General features: G+C 37.5%; 1 protein-coding gene and 1 long non-coding RNA gene across 3 annotated transcripts; both read right to left on the reverse strand.

Moving 5' to 3' along the window:
- Nucleotides 1–3540: 3540 nt before the first annotated feature.
- Nucleotides 3541–14872, reverse strand: LOC116335543. 2 transcript variants are annotated; one of them, XM_031759272.2, is made up of 10 exons: nucleotides 14637–14872; nucleotides 13619–13681; nucleotides 12430–12521; nucleotides 10666–10804; nucleotides 9958–9975; nucleotides 8931–9010; nucleotides 8709–8799; nucleotides 8504–8611; nucleotides 6579–6746; nucleotides 3541–5538 (listed from the first exon to the last, which is right to left on the reverse strand). In XM_031759272.2, exons 1-10 carry the CDS (start codon nucleotides 14665–14667, stop codon nucleotides 5405–5407), a joined length of 924 nt encoding a protein of 307 aa, XP_031615132.1. In that variant the 5' UTR covers nucleotides 14668–14872; the 3' UTR covers nucleotides 3541–5404. The 2 variants fall into 2 exon arrangements, with proteins under 2 accessions (XP_031615132.1, XP_031615131.1); XM_031759271.2 differs by having other exon boundaries at nucleotides 3541–5541.
- A 4575-nt stretch (nucleotides 14873–19447) lies between these two features.
- Nucleotides 19448–26475, reverse strand: LOC116335544. The gene is made up of 4 exons (XR_004200652.2): nucleotides 26332–26475; nucleotides 23804–23938; nucleotides 23230–23298; nucleotides 19448–21274 (listed from the first exon to the last, which is right to left on the reverse strand). It is a non-coding gene; the product is annotated as an uncharacterized LOC116335544 (long non-coding RNA).
- Nucleotides 26476–27048: the final 573 nt, after the last annotated feature.

Raw genomic sequence — 27048 nt, forward strand, 5'->3', positions numbered from 1 at the left:
GTCAAACACTCATCTCTGAACTTGAGTACACATGCTTTATTGCACTCTAGGTTTGTGTATTTCAAATGAACATTTTCTCTCTTACAGTTGTTTAATGTACAAAAATATAAAGTCAACATTCGTCTATTCTCCTACTCCTAATTTTGTTTTACGTATGTAGCTAGAGACTGACCACATATGCATTAATCTTATAGGTTACTTTTAACTTTAACTTCTCATAATGTCTTTCTCACGAGGAACTGAAGCCACGGCTGTGACAAATAAAAACATAAATAAGCAAGCTTATTTTTTTTTTCATATATTGTCACAGTTACACATGTGACTCTCCCCTCTTTTAACAGCTGACAAACTGTTTTAATAACAACAGCTGCTTATAAGCTAACATGATGCCAGCTAATGCTAGGTTCCAGTGTCCGAAAAAAAAAATAAAAAAAAATCACACTTTCCCTCTGATAAATTGTTTGATTACATTCTCACATAGCATGAAGGTTTCTTTGCTAAGTTTCTAAGTGCAATAATGTTGGATCCACATCATAGAAAGTTTCTCTAATGCTGCCTAAAAGTAACAGCAGCACTTACTTGCACTCTACTGCCAGTGCTGAGATTTTACACACTGTACCTCTAAGCTCATTTTTGGTAATACCAAAATGATTTGGTGTAAGGGAGATAAACAGAATTCCCATGAATCCAAGACTATTCAATACTGCTGCTCCCTGGTTAGTGCAACATAGGCAAAAACTGCTGGAGTTATAAAAGTTCAATCCCTATAAAGAACTGAGGGAGTTCATGACTTCACAAAAGACCGAAAATACAAATCAGGAGTCACAACTGTAAAAATGATAATAATAATAATAATAATAATAGTAATAATTGTACTACTCCCACAGATGAGCAACTTGGGGTCCCTCACTGGTCTGGATTTATTTATTTATTCATTTGTTTATTTTTTTGAATCAGAAAAATCACGACATAACTTTTCACGGAAACAGTGAATGTTTCATAGTATTTCCTCTGAACCTGCTTTTGTCTGATCATTTTTTGTCAGTGCCCCGGCACACTGCTGCAACAAACAAGTCAGTTTATTCTGAACTGGGTGATAACTCCTTTAAATGAAAATTAGCTTGTAGGTTGTTGTCTGTCTAATGATGTGACTGGATATGTGAGCTCAAAGATTATTTGTTGAATTTAGCCTGTTGCATCAGTTGCTCACTTTCTCTTATCTCGGGGTTAACAAACTCAGTTGTTGCTTACTCTGCAGTCTGGAAGAGGACCCTGTACTCTGCACAGACCTGCATGAGCTTTGTTAAACGAGGTTCATGTTAACAGTTTAAACTGCGCATTTTTTGGAGGCAGTGACAACCAAAGACAACGGTGTTTGTTACCATCTGAGAAAGGAAGAAGCAACACATGTATGTTTGTACAATGTTCTTCTGCTTCTATTGCTACTGTTAGTGATGAAAAAACAAGACTGTGCATAGACTGTTATTAGTACAAGTAGTAGTAGGATTAAGTAGTAAATTACTAGATGCATGAGAATTTGTAAGTTTTTGAGATTTCTACATCATCAATGTGATTTTTGTTTTTCCCACCAAAACACTTTTTTAAACAGAAGCCAGATGTAGCAAATGTGATGCAAATTCATATTTATTTTTTTTTATCTGTCAGGTTCAATAAACACTACATTTTCAAAAATGTTAATTTTCTGCCAATTATTTTATGATTAATGCTTTAAAGAGTTAAAGAGGTTGTGTCATTAACATAATGCTTTTAGAGAACTGTAGCTCATTCTGTGTGTCTGTAGCAAAGTATTTAAACAGTTAAAAAAATTCTCAGTGTAAGTAACAGGTACAAAAAAAATCCTTGAAATGAAGCTCAAAAAATCTAGAGAGAACTATGGTGCTAGTTGATTTCTAACTTATATTCATAAAAATAGTATCTTCATTTTGATGGTAAACACTCCTTTAAACACCATCACAGAAAACAGATTTCACAGTGTTGCTGTTTTCTATATGTTGAAACATGGCCCCACCTTGTGTCAGATATATATTTTTGCAACTCTGAATATAAAAAAAAATAATATGTCAAATATTTTGAGAGCAAATTTTTCTCCTGGTTGCTTCCAATGCTGTGTTTGTAGTTCATGTAGTTTTGGTCAGTCAGTGTAATAATCAGGATCATGAACAGGATCAGATGTTGTGATGAGTGAATGAAGTCAGACTGTAGATTTCCTTCTTCTAGCTGTGCTGACCTTTGACCTCATGTGTTGATGACTCTTCACCTCTGTCTCCTCTCACAGGGAGAAGATGATCTGCAGGATCCTGCTGCTCATCATCCTCACCTCATGTGTCTCTGGTTAGTTTACAGCTTCACTTTATGAACTCCAAATAAAGCTCAACAACAGATTTGTTCCAGTTCTCAGTGTGTCTGCTCCTCTCTTTCCCTCTCTGTCTCCTCAACAGGATCATTTGTAGTCAATGTGACACAGACCTCCTATCAGGCAGAGGAGAACCACAACATCACACTGGAGTGGACGTTCACCATCATAGATGACATGTCTTTGATTAGTGTCCTCTGTTATCAGAAAATTGAAGAAAAAATAGTAGTCTTGTACAATTTTGTTCATTACTTTGAGGTGTCAGAGTCTCAGGATGAAAAGTTTTCAGGACGAGTCCAGAGTGACAAAGACGCCCTCAGAGAAGGACGACTCAGACTTCAACTGTCCAGACTCAGGACTGATGACTCGGGTCTTTATGTTTGTGCAGTGTTTACTAACTACTCCTCAGGTTCAGCAAAATGTGAAGTCAAAGTCACTGGTAAGTTTATTCAGTAGAATTAATGATTTTTTTTTAATTTTCCCTCTTTCACTGGCTGGACTTATAATCTGCACTTGATGGATTTTAATTGTTGAGAATTTTATTATTAGTCAAGATCAGCTTTGATAATTAAAACACATGTCAACCATGTAAGACAAACATCAAAATGTGCTCATTCTGGACATGAACATATGTTAACTGTTTCCTTTATTTATTTATTTTTGTCTTTTACAGCAGCTGCTGATCAACTCAGAGATCGACTTTAACACCTAACACAGTTGGGAATGGCACTGACAGCACCACCTCTGATGTGGTGTTTGCCATAGTTCAGAAAGAAAGTGCAGACACAAGACTTATTTATAGCTGTAGAGATGAGTTTCTCAGATTACAAGTAATTAATCCAAGTTTCTTTTGAGTTTTACATCTCATCAACACCAAATAATTTAATTCCAATTTCTTGTTTAAAATGTATTTTCTGGTTTTTTACATCCTGCAAAAATGATCATTTAAAAAGTTAATTATAGGATTTGAAACAGGAAAGGTTGTGGTGTGCTATCTTTGTGATTAAACAATACTGGCTTGATCAAGGCTTTCTGTGTGGGGTAAAAAATGTTAACATCAGCTATTTAATACTAATAAAGTGATTGAAGACCCCGAGACCTAAGGGCCATGGCCACAAGTAGGAGTATACATACTCACAGACATCCATCCACTTATCCTTTTCAGGGTCATGACTTTATTCCAGGAATACCCTAAACAGGTCACCAATCGGTTGCAGGGCTAACACACAGAGACAGACAACCATTCATTACTATGGGCCACTGACTCCCCACCTTTGGATTGCGGGAGGAACCTGGAGTACCTGGGAAGAACCCACAAGAACATGCAAACTCCACACAGAAAGACCCCAGCCTCAGGATCTTCTTGCTGTGAAGCAACAGTGCTAACCACCAGCCATCCTGCTGTTACCACACATGCTGCCACTCACAGACAGCCAAGTCAAAATTATTTTATAGTTTTAATGGACAAAAGAATACACAGATGACTTCCTGAAAAGGTTTGAGTAAGGCAGCAAATAAAATGAACCCAAAAATTAGTGAAATGAAAGAAACATTAATACCAAACTGCTTAGAGACATTTTTAACCATCAGGATAATAAAGACAATGAAGAAGGCATAACAGTGAAATTCTGGAAAAATTTGTTTTATTTGAAACAATTTGATTTTTAACATGAAACAAAATAACACTTCTCAATGTCTTTTTAACAATAGTCAGAAAATGTTTTATTTATATATCAGTTTGAACTAGCACATTAAGCAAAATGGCAGTAGTAAAATTTATTTTTAGCTAGCTTCTAAAAAGAAGCTAGTTTATTTATGACAAAATAAATGTAGGTTAAAAAAATTAAAGCATTTAAACTTCTAGTAGAATGGAAACATCCATAGTCACAAAATTAAAATATAGAACTTGAATAAATGTGAATGGTTCATAGTATTCTACTAAAACATATATTGTATACAAAAATATTTACAGTAACTATGACACAGAGTTTATTTTCTATAGTTCAGAGATTTCACAAATGTTACTGTAGGTTTAGGGGAAACTAGCCTACATCGATAATTTGAGAGTAATAGTTGTTGCTGCTGTTTTATGATGCTTTAGTAAATAAAATGGAGTAGAAGAATGCTACTGGGGCAAAGGTTTTAGGAAAAAACTAATTTGATTTAAGTTTGATGTGCTGACAATGTGTAAAACAAACGAAATAAAAAAAATCATAAGGAAACATTAAAGATAGTTTTATATTTATTGCTAATGAGATGTAGTCCCCAAATGATGTATCATTCTTGTGTATATCCATGTGTGTCTATGGGATTACAACCTTAAATTATTATTGCAATATTAAAATGTACAAAAAGTTAATCAACTGTTTCCTATGTGAGTGCTTTTTACACACGAATTTCCCCAAAAGAATCTGACTTAAAACCAAATATCTCTTCTGAGAGAAATTTAGCCTACTTATAAAGAATGTTAGATCTGAGAGCCCACTTTGGAGTGACTGGAGTCACTCATGAAGTGATGACATTTGTAAAAAAGTTCAGGTGTTATTGTAAGTCTAGATGCCACGAATAAGCTACCTCGCTTATTTGACTTCCTTTGGTATGAAGTTTGCAGTGTGGTTAGGTAACAATAATAATCAGTCAGTTAAATGCAGGAAAAGTTGTGATTTGGGTAAAAACTGTTAACATTTCTTCAATGCTTCTTTTTCTTAGATGCAATTTTGGACTGTCTCTTTGAGCTTCCCAAATTGCTCCGTTTCAAACAATTCAATTAAAATCAGTTTAAAATCCTTCATATAGTCTTAGAAAAAAAATACTAAAAGAGACCATTAAGTTTGAACAAAAAAACATATAAAATCACAATAAGAAATCAGTTAAAGCTAGCTTCATGTTTACAGGTTGATGTTAATTCCTTGGTTGTTCACCTGACAATCCATACTAGCTTTGGGAACAAAAGATGTCGTGCTCATGTCCATGTGCTACGAAAGACAGTCTCTGCCTATATGTTGATCGAAGAGGATAAGATTCAAGGTGCTAAGAGGAAGAGGAGGATAAGGAGAATGGAGAGAAGGGGAGGACCGAGGAAGAACCTTCAGAAGAATTGAGGAGCTGATCACACCACGCTGGCTCGTCCAGGTTTATTTCAACAAATGGGTCACTGGCGCAAACTGCTGTGAGAGAAGACAAAGACAAAACTGAATTTATTTGTCCAAATTATTCATTCCTGTCAGTTACTAACTCTAACCAGATTTCATGTGACATCATGTGCACATTTCTCAAGAGCTGTCCACCATATTCCACGTGATACTTGCAACTTACATGAACTTTGACACAATACTCACACGTCGTTTCCATACATATTATCGCTTTTTTTCACAATGCATATAATCTGCTGTGCTGTTCGCTGGTGCAACCAACAAGGACAGATAAAAAAAATCTTTTATCGCTTTCCTGATGATTGGGATTGAAGAAGACAGTGGATTGCAAAATGGAAATTGCCAACTTATCTGCAAACACCTAATCACTGTGCAGCAGTAAAACGTTAAAAAGTGCCACAGAAACAGACAATGTTCACTATTAGAGTAAAACTGATGTATCACCTCTGCAGCCCACACCTTTAAAATGCAGACATCTTCATTTAAAGCCAAATGGTCTTTACCCTCAGTTGGTTACTGACCTGTTTCTAGGTCTACCTTTTGAATTTTGCATGAACTAAAAACAAAAAAAAGTCCACATTTGGAGCTGGGGGATTGTTCAGGGAAGCAAAAGTCACATCACTCCTTACACCAGCAAACACAGTAAGAGTCCCATATACAGCTGTGGTTGGAACGTTTCCATACACTCATTATAGGCATGAATGTCATGGTAAATAGCCTGACACGGACAAAGCCTATTAACTTTGTACTTGTAATGATAGTTGACTACAACTGGCAGCTTTTCTTTGCAGCATGAAACAATTTGTTTGACCTCACTTATTGGATTATTATTGGATATATGTGTCAAAGTTGAGTCATATGTATACAAAGAAATTCATTGCTGATTTGAGAATATTTCATGTTTCGTCTTTAGACATACATAGAACAGAGTTATATGTTTGACCTTCACAATGAACTTTCTCCCCCAAGTCCTGCTTGATTTCTGAAAATTCGAAAGAGAAATGACCGTAGTGCTTTGTGTTTGTATTTGCATTATTAAAGAAAAATCTTACTAGGGTTGTTGTTGTTTTCATTCTGCTGCTCCCCAATAGCATCAAAGAACAGGTTGGTACTGCTCGGTGGGTTGGATATCTTGTCAGCTTCATCGCTGCTCAATGAGGGAGTGGTGTTTTCAGCGGGTGAAGTCTCCACACCGTTTGCTTCTAGCTGTTCCTCAGGAGCTGAATAGAGAGGTCAAACAGGAGACAAACAGGATTCTTAAGATAATGTTCAACTTTCATTAGTGTTGCAGAGTTAGCAAATGTATTGAGACTTGAATGTAATTTTGGGTAATCCCCAAGGTGTTAAAGACATTAATTACTGTAGTTTAAAGCCCTTCCCACAACAAACAGTTACACAACACGTGTAATTTGCAATCTTATTTTTAATTTGCGATCATACTGCATCTCTTCCTATCTGAGGAATTTTACCTCAATTTTACCTTGAAGTACAAATACGTAGTTACTATAACCTAAGTGGAATTTTCAGGTATCTGTACTTAGTAGTAGTTTAAACTTAGTAGGTTTTTTTTAACTTTTACTCTGCACATTTTTAAACAAATATCTGTACTTTCTACTCCTTACATTAACACATTACAGAGGACTTATTTTTTTCACATTATTGCGAACCTTCAAACATTAAACTGATTTGAGCATAAACAGTAACAAATGAAAGGCAATCCTGTTTGTGCATTACCAGAGGAGTTAGCATACAACAGATAAAAGAGGCAAAACTGCATGTCACAGTCAGGATTTAAAGTGGTCAGGGTTTTGTTTTTTTGTTTTTGTTTTTTGGGGTGGGGGGGTTGCGGGGGTTGGCACAACACAGAAATGACTCTGCAGGTTGCTGCAGTAGTTTAGCATCTAGTTAGTGCACCAGTGTGTGACTGGCTGTGGTTTCATGCTCAGAGTTAGGTTTCATCAAGTGTAGTAGAGATTCATATGATTTTTAACTGATGATGCTGCGATCCATTGACCAAATTCCACATTCATACCAACATTATATCATCTAGATAAAACAGACAGCATAAAGAGTTGACTGACAGTGAAAACGATGGAAATCAGCCAGGACAACTGGTAAAAAATCTGCTGACATCTGGTTGAATTCAGTTGTGCAAATCCACAAAGAGTAGCAGATCAGGTGATCACAGCCTTTATACTAAGAAAATTTACTGGAGCTTTCAACAGAAATTATTTTGAGTCATGATTCTTTTCCAGACACTGAGCCATTACTACCAATTTTAGGCTTCCCCACCTGCTGTATCCCACTTTAACTCCTGACTGTACACATTCTCCTGTTTAGAGTTAAAGTCACCATCTACATGTAGGCAACAGAAAATAGATATTTTTTTTTATTTTCCTTCTTTTTCTTGAGATTCGAGCTGAGTGTAATTAGAATAAAAAAGGTAACATTAAAGTTTGTATTCCCATCTACTGATATTATTTTATTGTTAATATAGCACAAGGTTCAGTTAGCTTTGCACAAAACAAAAACATCTGCCAAAGAGCTACTTTTTACTTTTTTACTTATGGTACATTTCAGGGTGTGTACTTTTTTTACTTTTACTTGAGTAAAGAAGTTAAAACAGTACTTCAATTTTTATTGGAGTATTTTTAACACTAGTATATTGTACTTCTACTCAAGTACAGAATGTTTGTACTCTTGCAACCTCTGACAGAACTAAAATGGCTTTCATAGTCACCAAATCTCAATCACCTTTGGGAAGTGGCAAAACGGGAGTCTCATCACAGATGTGTATGTGATAAATCTGCAGCAACTGAGTGATGCTATCAAGATTATAGCGCAATTACGATGGACATGAAGGACAATTTTCGCATGATCATCAAAAATAGAATTTATAGTTAATAGCTTTACATTTTATTCACTTGAAAAATTAAAGCTCTGTCTTTGAGAACTGAAAAACAGTTTCATTTTGTACCGTTCTCTCCGGTGGAGTCCTTTTCCTCCGACTGTAGACTCGTGCCGTTAGCGACCGGTGGAGGTGAAAGGTCATCAGTGGCTTCAATATCTTTAGGTACCGGTCGCTCTGAGATGTGACATGCATACAAACACCAAAGCAAACTCATTAGGATCATCTTAAGTGCAGACATGTATATGTAAAAGGTAATTCCACAGAAACACACCCAGATCATCCAGGTAGACTGGCTCAAAGGTGCCAGTGGGCTGGCTGAGATGGCCAACAGGATTTGGACGCTGGAGGTCAAATGAATATGTCTGCGCAAACAAACAAAGAAGTAAGATACTAATAAGCGAACATGATGTGTGTATACCTGTTTTAATTGTAATATAATAAGCCAAGGCTAAGCCCACAGAAAATAATTTCTACTTCCATTTCTTTTTCTTACCCTGGAGGCTCTCCTCAAGAGGTAGAGGATGATACACAGAATTAAAATCACTATGATGATAAGCGCCAGGACCACATAACCTAGAAATAAAGATAAGCAGAACTGTTTTAAAAGCAGTGGTAATAACATTGGGACCACCCAACAAAGGGAGTGGGCACAATTAATATTGAGCTGTTATTTCGCTAAACCCCTGAGGACATCACTTTAAAAAGTAAAAGTATTTAATGATGCGAAAGTAGAACTGTAGAGAAATTGCAGTTTCCATTTCTCATTATGTAATCAGCATTGCAACCACTGGGGGTCACTAGCATTTTTTATGGTTGATTTTTTTTTAGTCCCACCAAGTAAGAAAAACTAAAAGGTGTCTCGCCCTAGCAGCACACTCATTTGAGCCAAATCTGGCCTACTTTTGGCACTGGCCAGTGTTCTGTGTGGCATGTCGTGTCAAAACTTGCATTTGGTGGAACTGTGGCTGAGTAATGGTAACCAGGCACATCCTGAGTAAGTGCTGCCAGTCACAACCCAAGGCAGCTCACAGGAAACCACTGATATGTGCCAAAAATCCATTAACATCTAAACAATTTCACAGTTTTGTTGTTTTAATAAAGATTCTAGATCCTATTTATTACCACTGAAACAACTGGCCACTGTAGTTTTAAGAATTTCACTACAACATTAGTGCCCATTTGGGCAATTGTAAATATTTGATGCAATTCAGTCTAATTCAGTGATGTTTTTTTAAAAACATTTTTTGGGGAACACTCAGGTTTTTGATGATACACACACAAAAAATGTAACCACCGATGTAATCAATCATTTAGTAAAAAACAGTAACAAAAAAAAGAAAGTAAAAATGTGGAAAATGATAGTAGAATTAAACATAGATAGAATAATTTTATTTTGAACATGTAAATATAACTGAAATAATGAGAGAGAGAAAAAGTTATAAACATCCCATTTTCATGAAAATCTCTCTGTCTACACAATGCTTAAATAACATAATAGATAACATAATAAAGATTCTTACCTGCAGACGAGCCAGCAGCTGGAGGAGGTCCCAAAAGAAACAAACAGCAGGCTCAGTTCAGATAAAGTTAAATTTACAAGAGGATCAGCATTTCATTTTTCTTTAGTTAATTTGCAACATTTACAAGTGACTTTCTGTTTAGCAGACACTCTTTAAGCATAGTGATTCAATTTAAGCTAGGAACTCCTTTCCATTTATTCATATTTCCTGTTAGCATCCACGTGATTACTATTGAGAAGCTGCTTTTCAAAAAAACTGTAAGGATTGTTTCAGTTTAATATCCCAAAGAATCGATTAAGGTGTTCCACAAGGATCAGTACTTGTTTGTTTACAGTTTTATTATGATGATACTTTTATGTCTACTACTTACTTACCTTTATATCTACTCCTAACCAGGTCTGCCTTTGTTTTAGTCCTGTCTATAGGAAATACCCTAAAGCCTGCAAATTAAAATACCTAAACTTTGGTTAGATTGTGTGTGTGTTGCTTTGTGGTCCTTTTATGTGATACGGTGACGTGCCACTCGCTTGTGTCTGAATATTCAGTTTGACGGTGTGTTAGAATAGGGTGAGAGTGTTTGAGTGGTTGTGTCTGCAGTCTGCTTACAGCTACAGCGTGTGTGAGCCTGCGAGTGTTGTGGTTTGATGCACAGGAAGACAAACTGAGGCACACAACTTGTGCATGCGCTTTCTGAATATGTGACGGTACCTGTAGTTCCTGAGCTGGTACTTGTTGTCGTTTGAGTCATTTGACCACCACGGTCTGCTCCTCCTTGTGTGACTATGTTGGTAGTCTCTTTCGTTGGTACATTAGTACTTGTTAGAGTAGTAGCCACTGTACCTCCAGACTGTGAAGAGTAACAGACATCCTTTGGTTTGAAACATTTCATCCTGTAATCTGCCTGATTTCTGTTTCACTCATTGAATACAAAGACATCTGACTCTGTGCAGCTGTCGTTTCTGATTCAAAAGGCTTCCTATGAGGAGTCTTTGTAGTTCAAGTGAGTTGTTTTTTGATGTGGGGAGCCATGTCTATAGACTGTGAATTAAAAAAAAAAAAAAGGTGTCTGTAGCCACTGTGGTATCACACAGTGGTTTGAGAAGTCTTATTTCGAAGGCTTTAGATGAAAACTTTTCTAGTTGCCATCTTGGCTTTTTGAAATTTGACGTCACCATCGAAGGATGAGTCTGGGCGTGAAACTGAGCTCACTGCATGCTGGTACAGGAGCCACAACCTAAATCACACACTCCTTTCTCATGTATTTTACTGAGATTAGACTATAAATTAAAAAAAGGAAATTGTGTTGAGTGCAATATGACTTTAACTAAGCATCTGAGACCTTTAACTCCTCAGGAACATGTTTAGAGAGGTAGCAAATCAAATGAGGTCAAATCAAATACCCCCCCCCCCCAAAAAAAAAGGAAACACTTCTATATAATCTGCATGGTTCTGCAACCAGAGGAGTCAGCTTGTGCAGGCAGATCTAAGACGCCTCCACATTGTCTTCAGGTGTGTTCAGGCTTGGTTTATCTTTAGTCTGTGATCCTGCACTTCAACTGTGATGATATCACATCCAGTTAAATGACGTTCTGATTAAATTACTCACATTGTGCTTTTCTACTTACATTGTAGCACTATGTAAGTAACGTGTAAATTAGTAGATAACTTTTTAGATTAAATTCCTACTTATAAAGACATTTTCTGCTCAATTTGAGAATTTTTTTACTACAGCAATTTTTTACTACAGGCCATTCACCCATTAATATGATTGCTTTTTTGTATGCCTAAGTACTTTTAAGCTAACACTCGCACGCATGGTTCAGTATCAAGGATACTTCAGCTTTGAGTAGCCAGAGATTGAATCACCAACCCTTGGCCTCCGGCTTTGGCAAATTTAGCATAAGACAGAAAGAATCAAAGAATCAAACAAAACTATGAGATTTAAAATGGTTTGCTCAGTGTTATTCTGATCCTAAACTTATATTTTTCTTCATCCGAAGCTGAAAAGAACTATTTGGGATGTAAAGCTGTTGATGGAGAATCTAGTTAACCATCCAAAGATCAGCTGAATTTGTGAAAACAGAAATTAAATAATTACTCTTTATGTTGTGTGACAATAAGAGTTGTGATTAAAGGCAGTAAACGACAGCCTGTGGTTCTCTAACTCTCTTTACATCTGAGCAGCAACTTTAACTATGCAGGTTCATAGTGACAACAAGACTCCAGGAAGTGACTGCATTTTGTGCACCAGGAAATAGCTGCAACATATATCTGTGTGCAGATCGTCCCTTAACCTTGAATAGGTGGCTTTTGCATTTTAAAGAGAGCCAGACTGCTGTAGGTGTTACTATTAATTCGCTTTATGAAATAAAAGCTATTTGAAGTTTATGTTCTAAAACCTGAAACTCTTAAACATTTTTCCCACTTTGACAACTACAACTTGCAGTTTAAGTTCAAGGTAAATAGACTTACTGTAACGTTTGTCATCACTGCTGTAGTACTCTCAGCATCTGTGGTATTTGAATGGTGTGGGGAAGTGATCGTGGCGGCAGAAGCCTTTGTATCTGACATGAAGGAGATAAACACAAAATCACAGTTATTTTCCCCATTTCCAAAGCAGCACTTTGCAGGACAGCTAGCAACGTTGAAGGACTGCTTCAACATTACTAATGATGTAGTGAAACATATATTTAAAAAGTGGGAAAACACATTTATGTGACAAAGAAAGGGAATAGAACTCTGCAGCCCGTCATTACAATAAATAAAGTTATACCAAGCCAAATTTTACAGGGCAGTTTAAGAAGCCAAAGAGTGCTGACCAGATTTAGGCTGTTGTGAGAATTAAGAAGATACAATAAGAAGGTCCAAAGTACCAAAATTGTTATTATGTACCGGCTCAAGAACAAATGCACCAAAAGTCTCATTGGGAAGGTTTTAAATTGACAAAGACTAAAACTGAAAATTCATCCTGTACAGTATCCTTTAGTTCACTATAACTTTGGTCAAAACCATAAACTATTTTGCTTTTAAAATCCCATCTCAGGGGTGTGTCTACAGGGTGTGTGCTTGGTGGCCATTGCCCCCAAACCCAACCCCACCACTCTCCTAAAATATGATTAGATGCTCCACCAACTACCATATATTTATCAAAAGACTTTAATTACTAAATACATATTAATAATGCATATTTTCTACATAAAAGAAAAATTCATCACTAAATTATTCAGTATTATTATTATAGATCAAGCAACTCACTGGCATATAAAGTCATTGAAATCATCATCAAAGCATTTTCACATTAATCAATCAATGTTTCTGACACATCTATTAATTCTGCATAATGAGTACTTTAACTTCAGGTACTGTGAGCATGCATTAAACTAAACAGATTTACTTAATACAGGATTTATTCTTATAAAAGAGGACATTTATACTGTAGTATCGTTAATTTTTAATGACTTAAACAGTCCAATATTTTAAATACAATACAAATATTCAAACATCTAAATGATCATAAAAGTTTTTAAAAAGTCAGACTCTTGCTTTTTGTCACTTTCTCTTCAAGTCCATCTGTATTTGGACTTGAGGTATGCAAGAACATCAGTATTCTAAGCTTGTTTTATGTTAATTCAATAATTTTCTAATTTCCATTGGAACATACCATTGTTTTGAGGTGCATCACTTGTAGTTTCAGTACCCAGGCAAATAGGAGAAACTGCTAGAACTGAAACAAAAAGAGAGAATGAGCAACATATAAACATGCAGTAAAAAGTGAGCTAGTTAGTCATGGAAAGAGATCAAATGAGATAAAAACAATTGAAATTGCCTCAGGTCGCAGACTGTGGGTGTGCAACATGATTCTACACTTTACCCTAACAATGTAAATGTCATCCAGATTCTGTGGCTAGCCTGTGTGAGATACACAAACCAACTAAACATGCTCATTTACGGTCACTTGGTTGACAAGGAACGTTTGTTAACTGGTGCTGCAAAGACGTGTGAAAAACAGAACAGCTGGTGTGAAAATGAGAGCAGAGAATGGTGAGAGAAGCAGGACAGGAGATATATCATTTTAAATCGTATCAATCAGTCAGTTACAAACTTTCAGTCACTCTGCACTCTGACCTTCGACCTCTCTACGAAAGTTCCCCTGTAAGCCTGCAAACCTTATCTGTATATTACATTGTTATATGTATTGTGTGCGTGTTCTGTTTACAGTAATTAAATCTGCAACCAAAACACCTTTATATTTATAGGTGCATTCACGATTTTTGTGGTTGAAAAATTAAAATTTGCAGCGAGACAAATGATTCAAATTATTACATCTTAAAAAGAAAACACCTGTTTTTAGCCTCATGTTGAATTAATAAATTCTGCTAATCTGGTGATATTAGCATTGCTTTGCACAAAAAGCAGATTCAAAGAAGGGCGTGCATATGGCGAGATTTGTGTGCTCCCAGATTACTTCCTGGATATGTCATGCTTCTCAAGTCCCTGAATGACGCTGAAATGTAATCAAATGCATGCAAGTGCAGATTTAGGAGCAAATCAAGGCTTTCCTTGTTTTTCTGTTCCCTTTAATTTTAATTTTAACTTACCACAACTTCAAGCTTCCTCTAGCGAGATAATAGAGCGTGAAATCAGATATGAAAGCTGCGTGACAGTTGAGTTAAACTCACCGAGGAAGCAGACACGGCTCCACAGCTTCATGGTGGTGATGAATTTACTTTGCTCTTTCTCTCCTACTCACTGAGATTTTAGCCACTTAAAGTTGACGTATGACCATCAGCGGGACTGGTGAGTTTCCTTTTTTGTTTTTTCCTTATTTTGTCCTTTTTAAAGCGATCCTCTTCTTCTGACGCTGCTCTCGCTCCTTAGCTATGAGCTTTCTGCTTGCCGCTTTCTCTCTCTCTTCCTCTCTCTCACCCTCTCCTCCCGCCCTCACTGTGTCTCTTGTCACTCACTTGATGCATGTTTCATTTGTGCTTAGTGCTCTATGCTTGTTCTGTTAATGCACGCTACGCAACCTAAAGCATGCTGAAAACAGGGCGGTCGATTGATGTGGGCCCTTTATTTCGAAGAATCTCAAAGCTTTGTACCTTCATCCAACAACTTTAGGATGAAGCTGAACCTGGACTGTGGGTTACAACCTATGACCAGGCATCAGTTTTGGGTTAGTCACTGGTCCTTGAGTTGCAGGTTGGGATTATAATCTCTGTAATAATAATAATCAGGTGAAAACACTGAAAAAAGGAGAGCATTAGATCAGATGCATGCTTACATGCTGTTTTTGTTCACTCTTTTTGTGTCTACTTCTCTTTTTCCCCACCTGCTGCAGTCTACCCTAACCCCCCCCCCCTTTTTTTCTCAACATCTCAACCCACTGTTCTCGCTCTCGTATTGTCTATATGATCTGCATGTATCTCCACCCTCTCATGTTTCCCTCGCTCTCAGGAACTGAGTCATCGACCACAGGCACAGGATGCTAGCTTAGTTTTGGCCTCTCACCTCAGAAACACATCGGCAGGACCTCTTTAGTGTTAATTTTCACTGGTTTAAAGCCACGACACACCATATAGCATTAAAAAAAAATGCTTGCACAAACTACAGAAAGGGAAACGATTGCCTAAAGTGTTTGAAATCCAGCTTTTGGTGCATTGGATGCTTTAAATTTGCAGCTTTTGTCCCATTTTTTTAACCACAGTCTCAATGTCTTGACCCAGATTATTGAATGTCTCAAGCTTTTTGTGGCTTAAAATAGTTTTCAGCTTGCGTATCTTGTCACATTTTGCACAGTGATTCTCATGTGATGTCTAATGTTAACCACACGAGGGAGAAGTTACACAAAACTACAGCACAGACATCACTGATGTTGCAAAGATGACACTGATAAAGGATGGCAACAATTTGAGAGGCAGAGCAAGATCAAGATCAGTAATTTCAGATCAAATTTGAGCCGCTGTGTTAAACATGGTTTAAACATGTCGGCTCGGGTCTTGGACTCCACCTCTCTGGGAACATCTCAGCCCCACTCACAGTGCTTTCAGTACATTCACCCAATTACGCCCATTTAGTGACTTCTAAAACAAAACACCTTGTCTTAACACACACGCACTGCAAGGATACGTTAACATGCATGCAATGTAATTTGATAAACAACCCACTATACCTCCTCCTGAGCCACAACTGCCCCCAGGAAACAGATGCAGTCATGACTCGGTATTTGAGGAGGAAACTGAAAGATTAAAAACGGTACATCATGTCAGCTCGCTTTCATTTTCAGCAACATTTGAAATCTTAAAAATAATACTACAAACATATTAGCTTTCAGCCACTGAATCAAAATCAAGCCAGATGGGACCCCTGAGGTAAATCAAGCAAAAGAGGAAGAAGAACAGCCACACAATGGTTTGTGGCTAAAGACGTCTACCCCAACTAATATTACTGACAACCATCAACGAAAACAGTACTGCTGGTAAGTCCCAGCTCAGCTCATAACTGATAAACAAGACAGCAAAGACCAAGTGAGGAATAATGCTGGAGCTGATGGAGGTGAGCCAACCAGCATGAACATGATTTCCTGCAACCAATCAGCACAAGGCATGAGTCAGAGAGGAGAGAGCAGGTTAAAAAGAACGATAGTCAGCTCAGTAGCTGGATGGTAAATATTTCAGGAGACAGAGGTGTACATAACAATGAGTAGTTATAAAAATAAATAAATCATATTATGAGACATATACAGCTGATGAGATGTAGAAAGAATATAAAGCAACCATTTTTTTGTTGGTTTGTATGAAGAAAACCGGACAAAGTAACTAACTGAATCTCACCATGACTACATTTTAACTCTTTCTTCACTAGTTGTGAAAATGACACACATGGCCTATTTGTGGCTAGCTGACCACAGTCAGAACCTGTTGCTTCTACAGCAGCTCCCGTACACTTTGAAACCAAGAGGTTTCAGTTTGCATACTCTGAGGACCAACTCAGCTTTCGACCTTTGCCAGTCCGAGCAGATGGCACGCAAATGTCAACGAGCACTTTGTAAAATATCACACGCATGAATCATTATTCTGGTAGAAACTGGGGGATTCAAACGATGGACCTTTACATACCTGTGGTGACTGTACGAACTAGAAAGGCACAGTTCTGAGAGCTAACTTGAAAGTCTTGTATTAATTTTTATTCTTTGTGAGTTATTACTGAGACTACCGGTCAACAACCAGATTCAGTATCTTCTGTTCCTCTTCTGTTCATCCAATGGAAATTCCATCCATCCATTCACTGCCGCTTATCCTTTTCAGGGTCGCGGGGGGCGCTGGAGCCTATCCCAGCTGTGATAGGGCGAGAGGCGGGGTACACCCTGGACAGGTCGCCAGTCTGTCGCAGGGCTAACACACAGGGACAGACAACCATTCACACTCACATTCGCTCGCACATTCACACCTAGTGGCAATTTGGATTTTCCAATTAACCTATCCCCACAAGCTATGGAAACTATGTAGAAATATGGATTTATTATACTAAACCTGAACCACTTACACTCACCTGCCAATTTATTAAGCACACCTTGCTATACTGTAACTGGTTTAACCCCCTTTTTTCCATCAGAACCGCTTTAATTTTTCATGGCACTAATAAAAACAGAGTCCTGGAAACCGTGCTGAGAGATGTTGGTTCATATTGACATGATGGCATCACACGGTTACACATACCCATGATGAAAATCTCATGGTCCACCACATCCCAAAGGTCCTCTATTGGATTGAGATCTGATGACTGCTGAGTCATTTAAGTAAACAATGCTGCATTGGTACCACAGACTAAAAATGTGCCACCAGCAGCAGTCTGAATTGTTGACAAGTTTTGTGATAGTGCATAGCTTTCATTCATTTTAGGCCAAAGTCTGACCCTGTCATCTAAATGTTGCAGTATAAATTGAGTCTCATCAGACCAGGCAACATTTTTCTATCTTGTAGAAACTCTTGCTTTAATTTCCTGTTATTAGCTGGTAGGAGTGGCATCCGGTTTGGCTACAAGCCCCTGCTATAACCCACCTAGTTCAAGGTTCAACGTGTTGTGCATTCAGAGATGCTCTCCTGCATATCTTGGTTGTAACGAGTGGTTATTTGAGTTACTGCTGCCTTCTAATCAGCGTGACAGTCTGGACATTCTCCTCTGAAAGGAACTGCTGTTCACTGGATATTTTCTCTTTTTTAGATCATTCTCTGTAACCCTAGAGAAGGATGTGTGAAAAAAATCCCAGCAGATTAGCAATACTATTTGAAATACTCAGACAGTCCATCTTAAATCAGCCCTCTTGTCCATTGTGATGCTCAGTTTGAACTTCAGCAGGTTTCTTTGACCATGTCTACATGCCTAAATTCACTGAGCTGCTGCCATGTGTTTGGCTTATTTGCAAGCACCAAACATCCAGCACGCACAGTTCTCATAGTTCTGTTAGCTGAGTCTCCAAATTGCTAAACACCATGCCTTAATCAAACACAACTATAGTTCAAGAAACTTAATGTACTTGACAAAATAAGAGAGAGGACCCACAGTTGAAAAAAAAAGAGGAAGAACATCATATGACAGCCACCATCTGACCCAGGATTCTCCCCAAAACTAAAATTAATGAACTGAACTAATATTTAAGCAGGACTGCTGGGAGCTCCCAACTCAATGTGTAGCACAGATGTTACCTCTTTTACACAGTATGTGGCAAAACCCACCCATGTAATTTAAGTAAAATTAGAAACACAAAGAAAACCAGATTTGTAAAAAGGTACTAAAAGAAACATTAGTTAGAGCAATTCAAAGTGTTCAGCTGAACAGGGAAATATTGTAAATGATCTTCTTCCTCCTAGGTCTGCTCTTACCCTTACCCTACTCCTACCCTATTCTTCCTCTTCCTCTTCCTGCTATGTTGTTTTTTTATTTAACACCTGCAAAAGTCAATTGAGGTCTCTTTAATATTTTGACACGTGACTGAGTTGTTCTTCCAAGTTTGAACAGGTGCAATATGACTGAGACCTAATGAAACCACTGTGTTGTATTTTAAAGACGAGTGCTAAATGATGACCTTTATGCTGATTTGCTGCTAAAGCGGTGTTTGGATCAGTGGAATTGTGCTTAGAGTTAGAAGCTTGGAGTCATGTTGCTGACACACAGTAGCTTTGTGTTTTCAGCACATAATTCCAATTTTCATGTGTATTCATTCAGAAAAATCAGCAGTGAGGATGATGGAAAGCAGTGATGTCGTAAATAACAACAGCAATACATATGAAGCTTTCCTTCTTTATAAATAAAACACAGTATGAGACATATAACTGTTTTGTGATGAAAAATTGTGTATAAAACATTTACTATGTTGAATTTTTCTTCTGTTGAATAAGTGAAGTAGGACAAAGTGTCACGGCCAGCGGGAGCTGACTGTGAGTTGTGAGCAGAATAGTGGACCCAAACGCAGAAGACGGGAGGAGACGGTACAGAACTTTAAACAAAACGCGAGACTTTAATAGGGCTTATGACAAGAGTGCAAAACAAAACAAAACAACATGAACAGTGGAAAGGGCTAAACTAAAACCTAAACTGGAAACACTAGAAATGACTATGATGACTATGAACATGATTTTGTGCAGCTATGAAAGAAACTGTGAAATACAAACACGAACTAGACACATGAACGTGCCCTGAACAAAATCATGAAATTCTTGGAAACCTGAAGTGACACGGAGGGCAGGAAAACTGACGACCTGACACTGAACAAAGGAAGAAGGAGGACTTAAATACACACAGGGGAAGTGGAAACACACGGGGAAACAGCTGACTCAAATGAACATAAGGACATCACAGGAGAAGAGTAAAACACGTTAAACAAAGAAACACAAGACTTTCAGAATAAAACAGGAAACATGGAGAGACGTGGATGTGACGACACAGGCTTGACAACATGAAACACGCTGACAAGAAATACATAACAAATAGCACAGAAGGCCTGGGTGAAACAGACTAAACTAAAATTCACAGCCAATTAATAATCCCAAACTCCGCATTATCTTCAAAATATAACAAGAGATCAAAACCAACTGAAAGTGCTGAGTCACAGAGCCAGCCCTGACACAAAGTGAACAAAGTGAATTTATACTGTTTGCTCTTTGAGCTGTTCCTTTATTTAATATGAGTATTAACAGCGCAGTGGTCAGATGTACATGCACTATATAACCAAAGCTATTTACTTCTCTGCCATCACATGCATGTGAACTTGAGTGACAGGGTTTCATATGATGTTGGCCCAAACATGTTCAACTTAGGTTTAGGAGAGTTTATGAGAATTTTTCACCATTCTTCCAGAAGTGCGTCTGTGAGGTCAGACACTGATGTTGGATATAAAGACTTGACTCACAGTCTCCGCTTCAATTCATCCCAGAAGTGTTCGATCGGGTTGAGGTCAGGACTCTGTGCAGGCCAGTCTTGAGGAAATTTGAACTTTAAAGTCATTTTAAACCCTGTATGTATTTAAATTTAGACTTACTACAAGTTTACAAGGGCTTTACAGGTCACACATCTTCTTCTCTCATTTGTTTTCATCTACACCTAACAATGGGTAAATGTTGTTGCTTCTACAGCAGCTCACCTGCACTTTGAAACTAGCAGGTTTCAGTTTGTGTACTCTGAGGACCAACTTGAGTTTCAAACCCTTGCCAGTCCAAGATGATTGCACACACGCAAATGTCAGTGAGTTCTTTAAAATATACCACATGCATGCATGAGTAATTACAATGATGGCAACTGGGGGATTCAACCCCGAAATTTGCGTACCTAGAAAAGGTGACTGCACCAATAAAGAAGGCACAGTTTTCATGGTTTATATGTCAGGTGTTTGCAGCTTATGTGCTAATCTGAAGTTTTCTTGGTTAGAATTGATGAAAAATAAAGATTGTTTTATTTCTAATGGCTTATTCATCTGAAAATAAAACGGAACACCTCGCTCTCAGTGGATTTGTGGTTGCAGATGCTGAATATCAGTAGCTCATAAACATGTGTGATATGATCATGTGCCGAGAAACACAGAGGTAATCACTTTAACAACCAAACCACTAATCAGCTTAGTAAGAGCAGGATGATAAAACTTACAGGTGGGGGGTGAACAGGTTTCCTGTGTATTTACAAGCAGCTCACACTTTTCAAAAGAAAAAACAAACAAACTTTTTTTTTTATACTAGCATACACAAAGCTAAAAGAACATAGCTCAGGCCAAGGGAAGAGAGGTCAGCATTTTCAGCACCAGCTGTTTTCAGTCCATGGTTTCTGGGAGCTGCGAAGAGAGACAGAAGGCAATCATGCAAAACAACATTTCCTCATTAGCAGGAAAAACAGCTAGCACGCCTAATTCTGAGGTTATGCAAAAGACCTAATGGTACCACAGAGAATCACCTAATAGCTGACAGTAAGCCAGAATTTGTGAAGCAGCTTTCGTTGACACTGGAAATTAAGGAAAATTGGAAGTGCAATTCTACCTTAGGTAAGTAGGTACGTGAGAACCTTATGTGGCTTTGATAGAAATTTGCTTTTAAGTGCATCAGATATCATCACCTTTCTAGGAAGGTTACAAGGTGAATCCTTTCTAGTTATCTCAAAACTCCTGATTTCCCCCAAATTTTTAAAACTGAGGTGAAAAGCACAAATTTGGCATGATCCATGCCAAGAATGCCTTTGGACACTCCCATAGGGCACAAATTGTTCATTGAACTGAAAAAGCTTCTTGAATGAGGGGTGAAAACATCTTCAAGGAAACTGTCACGGTCCTGCGTCAGTGACCCAGTGTTTTGTATCTGTTTAAGTTATATTCCCTGATTATGTATTATTATAATTTATCTCGTTCCCCTGTCATGTCTGATGTCACTCCTGTCTCTGTGCTCCGTGTTTCCTTTGTTCAGTTTCACTCTGTGCTTGTCGTGTTTCCTGTTTTACATTGAAAGTCCATGTCTCATGTCAGTGTTTCCATTTTTGCTTGCCTTGTCTCGTTAGGTCTAATTTCTCCTAGCTGTGTTTTTCTCCTGTCTCCCATTCCCTGATTACTCCATTGTGTATTAAGGCCTGTGTTTGCCGTGCTCTGTGTTGTGTTGTACCCTCACTGTGCTGTGTTTTTTCTTCTATGTTTCTGGTAACGTTATGGTTCTTTTGTCCTGCCTCCCTTCCCTCAACCCTCAAATGATTCCGTCAGATGGCTCCTCCTCCCTGAGCTTGGTCCAGCTGGAGGTTTTTTCTTGTTAAAAGGAGTTTTTCCTTCCCACTTTCACCAAAATGTTTCCATGGGGGGTTATGTTATTGTTGGTGTTTCTGTTTGTTATTGTAGAGTCTTTAGCCTATAATATTAAGCACGTTGAGGGAACTGTTGGTTTGATTTGGTGCTATATAAATAACAACTAAAAAGCAGTTTTTTTCTACAATACACTCAGACAGGAACAAATTCCCCACTGTTGAAGAAAATGCTGTCATGCAGATTTTTTTATGAGCAGCTACTCATTACAATATCAGTAAAGCAAAGTTTAGAAGCCATTTATTCTTCTTTTATTAACTTTTTAATCTAAATCCAGTTCATCTTGAATCTTTTTGAAAAAACTCAAGAAGAACTTGAGTCTTGTTTGTTTCTGCTAGATGATAAATGGACTGGTATTTGCAGAGGGCTTTTCATCTCTAATTGAGCACTTAAAGCACGTTTTAGTACAAGCCTAAACACAGACACTCAAAAATCAGTAGATGCACTTGGGGAACCAGGTCTTTGGTGTCTAACACAAATATAAATCAATATCCAGATAGGGGGAGCTCGGGAACAAACGATCAACATTCAGATTTGTAGATGACCTGTTTCTACAACCACCAAGTCTGAGTGTATGCTTCTCAGAAAAGGGTCAAGTGCTCACCCCAGGTTGAAAATTAGTTGGTTCTCCAAGGGGGGGGGGGTTGAAGAATTTTGGAGTCTTGTTCATGAATGACCAGAAAGTGGAACCAGAGATTGACTGACAGACTGGTGCAACACTTTACCAGTTTGTCATGGTGAAGAGAGAAATAAGCATGGAAAGTGAACTTGATAATTTCCAGGGCAAACTACATTCCATCCCTTACTTATAATTAATAAGTACACCATGGTTAGTTGGCTGTTTTTATTTTTTCAGGCCTTCAAACTGAACCCCAATCCCATTCAAAACATCCACTTCTGACTTAAACAACCAAGAATTGTTAACACAGGCCAGAGCAGGCTAACATTACCTGAGGAGTGTGTCCTGTCTTTTTCTGGAATTTCACCACTGCCAAAATCATTATCAACACTTTGATAACCTGAAAGTGAAATAACAACTGAAGTTAAGCTGTTACATTTACTCATTAAACATTCAATAAAAATAGTAATAATAGACTCCATCCCCACCGAGACCATGCCAAGGATAAGCAGAAGAGAATTGATAGATGGATGGATGGATGGATGGATATTTATATTTATATTTATAGCTGAGCTGTTTCATTTAAAATTCAGTGTGGTAATGTACAGAACCAGAATTACAAAAAAAGTTGTCTCTGTCCAAATATTTATGGACCTGATTTGATTTTGCCATCAAAATATCATTTTGATTAAAGAGCATCCACAAAGTGATGGATTAACCACTGCAGAAACAGATACAACTATTTTGGTAATTACAAATGCTGTTCATAAACTTATGGTCCAATAAATTTGTTAAGCAGTCTATTTCACTAGTATGTCAGAAGTACAGTATGTTTGGAGTCAGCATCATGTAAAGATATTTACAAATTAGAACTATAGACATAGAGCAGAGGAGACAGATATTACCTAACAGTAGAGGAAGCAGCACTTCAGTGTCATTTATTATTAAGGTTGAATTTATTTCGCCATAAGTAAAAAGATCAGTAAAATCTTCATCATCAAAAGGTGGATCATCTCCCTCTGATAAAATAACTCCAGTACCTTCAGGGATATAAAAACAAAAATAGCAGATCAAGTAAAGTTGTAGCCCCAAATATATATAGCATTTAAACAATTGAATGAACATTAAAAAAAAATAGCTGCTGCCCCAAGCTGAGGAGTTTAAGTATTTCAGAGTCTTGTTCATGAATGACCAGAGAGTGGAACAGGAAACTGACTGGTGGACCAGTGCGACTCTATACCAGTTTGCTGTGGTGAAGAGAGACCTATGTGTGAAAACTGAGGTTGATGATTTTCAGGTCATTCTACATTCTAAAGCTGTAAGTTGTGACCGAAAGAATGACATCATGGATACAAGTTTCCTCTGAAGAATCCTGGGCTCAGCATAACAACAGAGAGAAGATCTTGGTCATTTGAAAGAGACGCAGAGTAAAGCTGCTACTCCTCCACACTGAAAGGAGCCACAGGAGTTGGTACAGCCAACTGACCATGTCTCCTGGGCATGTGCTAATATATTACAGTGTATGCTAAAGATATAAAGCTAGTACACATTATAACGTATTTAAAATAACATCCAGCCGAAACAATAAAGCGATAGACAAATGAATGAATCAATGATAATGACCCAATAACATATACATGATACTACATAATAGTAATACATCTGTATGAGGTCACAGGGCTGCATATCAGTGTTTTCTACAAAGGGTTTGTTTTTTTCTATTTTCATGTCACGTCAACCTTTTATAAAAGTCAGCAATTGGGTTAAAATACGTCCCATCTCCCAGGACTGGTGGTACATGGTGCTTTGTGTTTCCTTAAACACCGGTGTCTGACAGTCTGGCGCTAAGGATCACAGGTCATTAATGAAACCTTCATGACGCAGCATAGTTTCGCTGAAAGAAAATTCATCATTTAAAGCAACAAACGCTAAACGAAATGAAGAAGCAGTGAAAAACAAATATTCCCCACGATTCATCAGCTTGTAGAAACACATTTAACAGCCATAACTTGAAGTACTTATTTTCGGTGTAACTTTATTAGTCTCTCACATTGCTGTCGAGGATGTTTGGACCACGTTTTAAGATTGTTGTTTTAGTTCATTGAGGTTTGTGGGTATTCAATTATGCACGGCTCTGTTGAGGTTCCTCCACAGCATTTAAATTGTGTTAAGGTCTGAACTTGAGTCTTTTCTTTTTCAGCCATCATGTTGCAGATTTGCTGATCTGATTGGGACCAGATTCCTCCTGCATGACCCAGTTTCAGCTAAACTTTATCTTTGGCTGCGAAACGAGGCCAAATCATTACTCCACCACTAGTGTGCAGTGGCCTATAGAGTCTGAGAAGTGTCTGTTGTATGTTTCTCTCAGCACTGCACAGTCTCGCCTTGGAGCTAGTGTTCTAGGATGACTACCCTTGGGATAGAGTAGAAAAGCACTGTATAAGAACCAGTCCATTTACCAGTAACACTTACTTTTCTATTAGTTTGTTGCATGTTTTTGCAACTTTTTTGAGACATGTTGCTGCCTTCAAATTCTAAATAAGCTAGTATATTTTCCTAAGATGCTACATTTTATATTTTCTATGTTCTCTTGTGAATAAAATGTGGGTTTTTGAAAATAACAAATGATTACTTTCAATTTTTATTTATGGCTTATATACAGCTCCTAGCTTTCAGTGAGGTTGTTTCTCACACTCTACTTCTGTATTTTGGTTTAGGTTTTGTTGTATAAATAGTGACATAGTGTAATGTCACATGTTGTTCATTTGAGGATGTGTCTCAAAAATGTTATGACTTGCCGAGGACCACATGATTTTTATTATGCCCTGATATGTAAAATCTTGAGAAAGCCTTTACTTTCTTTTTTATGCGTATGAAACATGTACCTTATTTTATATTGTCTCTTTACAGCTACAATATGTCTAAAATACTGCATATAATTATTTTTGATAACACATATAACCTATCATATATTAATTAAGCATTAATATTTAGAATTGTAGTTTTTCTTACTAGTAAACCACATGAATGGTTAAATAAATGTTAATTCACCAATAATTAACAACAGTTATTATAAGTGTTTCTTTTGTCTGAGCTGTTTGAAAAGTATTGCAAATGAGCCAAAAAGAACACCTTTTAAAGCATTTTTAAGGTGGTTCTTTCAGGTAAAGTGAGATAGAACTTATGCAGATCTGAAACTACACACTAATATACAAAAAAAGATCTGCTCACGCTCAAATGTTGAACTTTAGAAGTCGCAAAGATTAAATATAACCTACATGTTCCCGACGCTTAAAGGTACTTTTAATGATCAACATCTCCCCAGATCTCGCCTTGGAACCCCATCAATACAAATCATGACTGAGACGCACCCTACCATGATGCCATTTAAAAGCAAAACAGTAAACCACACGCACAGTTTTAACTCACTCACCAAGAACCCACAACAGCAGGCAAAGTGTCATCGTTGGCATCATCCGTTAATGCTTTGTTCTTCTTCTCTGACAAATTTGATGTGAAAATTTCAAACCAATCTTCTCCTCGTGACTGACGGCTGTCACCTTGATGTCTGCTTGAACTCTTCATTCAGTAAGTCTTGTATATACAAAAACAGGAACTAGCTAAACCACAGTCAACTACATCAGCTGACTTGTTATTGCTTGCAGACTTACGTAAAGCTTAGATTTTCACATCAGGGCCACCATGAGGTCGATATTTGCAGCTTTTGTTACAGGTCTTTTGTACAGATTTCACATGTTTATCCAGAGGATGCTTTTTACTCTAGTGGTCCTCCTACTTTTCCATGACTTATTTTCAACAGATCTTACTTTGAAGGTTAGCTTTTCTCATGTGTAATGTTTAACTTCCTGTGTCTGTCTTCCTCCGATTCCCTGATTGGTCTCACCTTTTAACACTGCTTCATGTTGAGTAATTAGTTTAAATATATACATGCCTATATGTACATGACTTAAGTGTTGCCAGATTATAAATGTACAGGACCTGATAATGTGATAATACAGCAAAACGTAGACTGCTGATTGCTGCACAATGTAAGTGCAAAAATCTCTCTTTTGGGTTAGGCACCAGACTTTATCACTGATTGCAAAAACTAAAATGCAAACATTATCTATACCACAAGAAGAAATGACCA

This window comes from Oreochromis aureus, linkage group 3 (assembly GCF_013358895.1).
Source record: "Oreochromis aureus strain Israel breed Guangdong linkage group 3, ZZ_aureus, whole genome shotgun sequence".
NCBI lineage: Eukaryota > Metazoa > Chordata > Actinopteri > Cichliformes > Cichlidae > Oreochromis > Oreochromis aureus.